The 344-nt window shown below is 66.6% G+C and overlaps 1 protein-coding gene across 1 annotated transcript in view; it reads right to left on the bottom strand.

Moving 5' to 3' along the window:
* Nucleotides 1-344, bottom strand: part of UBQLN4 (ubiquilin 4) — a gene marked incomplete at its 5' end in the record, with an annotated part of 6,583 nt that overhangs the window by 1,235 nt on the left and 5,004 nt on the right. Inside the window, 1 exon segment of the mRNA XM_009878187.1 lies at nucleotides 9-22. Within this exon segment, the coding sequence (XP_009876489.1) occupies nucleotides 9-22 (14 nt within the window).

Genomic DNA, 344 nt, shown 5'->3' with positions numbered 1-344 from the left:
AGGCATGCCGAAGGAGCCGAGGCTGCGGAGAGAGGCAGGGGGCACTCAGTGACACTCAAGGGTGTCCCCCCCGAGAGCCGGGCAGCACAGCGACCGGCAGGTTCTGCCAGGCTGGTCCTCGCTGGGGCCCGCGCGACGGGACGGTGCCATCAATTAAACTGGCCGTGTTTGCAGCCTGGTCACGCACGGCACTGGGAAGAAGCAATCCTGACAGAGGGGGGGGCCTGAAAGGAACTGCAGAGACTGAGCACGGCGCACGTTACCCGAGGGCAGAAGGCCTGAGGGCTGCCAGCAGTCCAGGCAGCCCCAACGTGCCCACCCAACCTCGTCCTGCTCTCCCCAGA

This window comes from Apaloderma vittatum, unplaced genomic scaffold, assembly GCF_000703405.1.
Source record: "Apaloderma vittatum isolate BGI_N311 unplaced genomic scaffold, ASM70340v1 scaffold24631, whole genome shotgun sequence".
NCBI classification, from domain to species: domain Eukaryota; kingdom Metazoa; phylum Chordata; class Aves; order Trogoniformes; family Trogonidae; genus Apaloderma; species Apaloderma vittatum.
The sequence above is the reverse complement of the archived record's forward strand: the minus strand, read 5'-3'. Positions and strand labels throughout refer to the sequence as shown.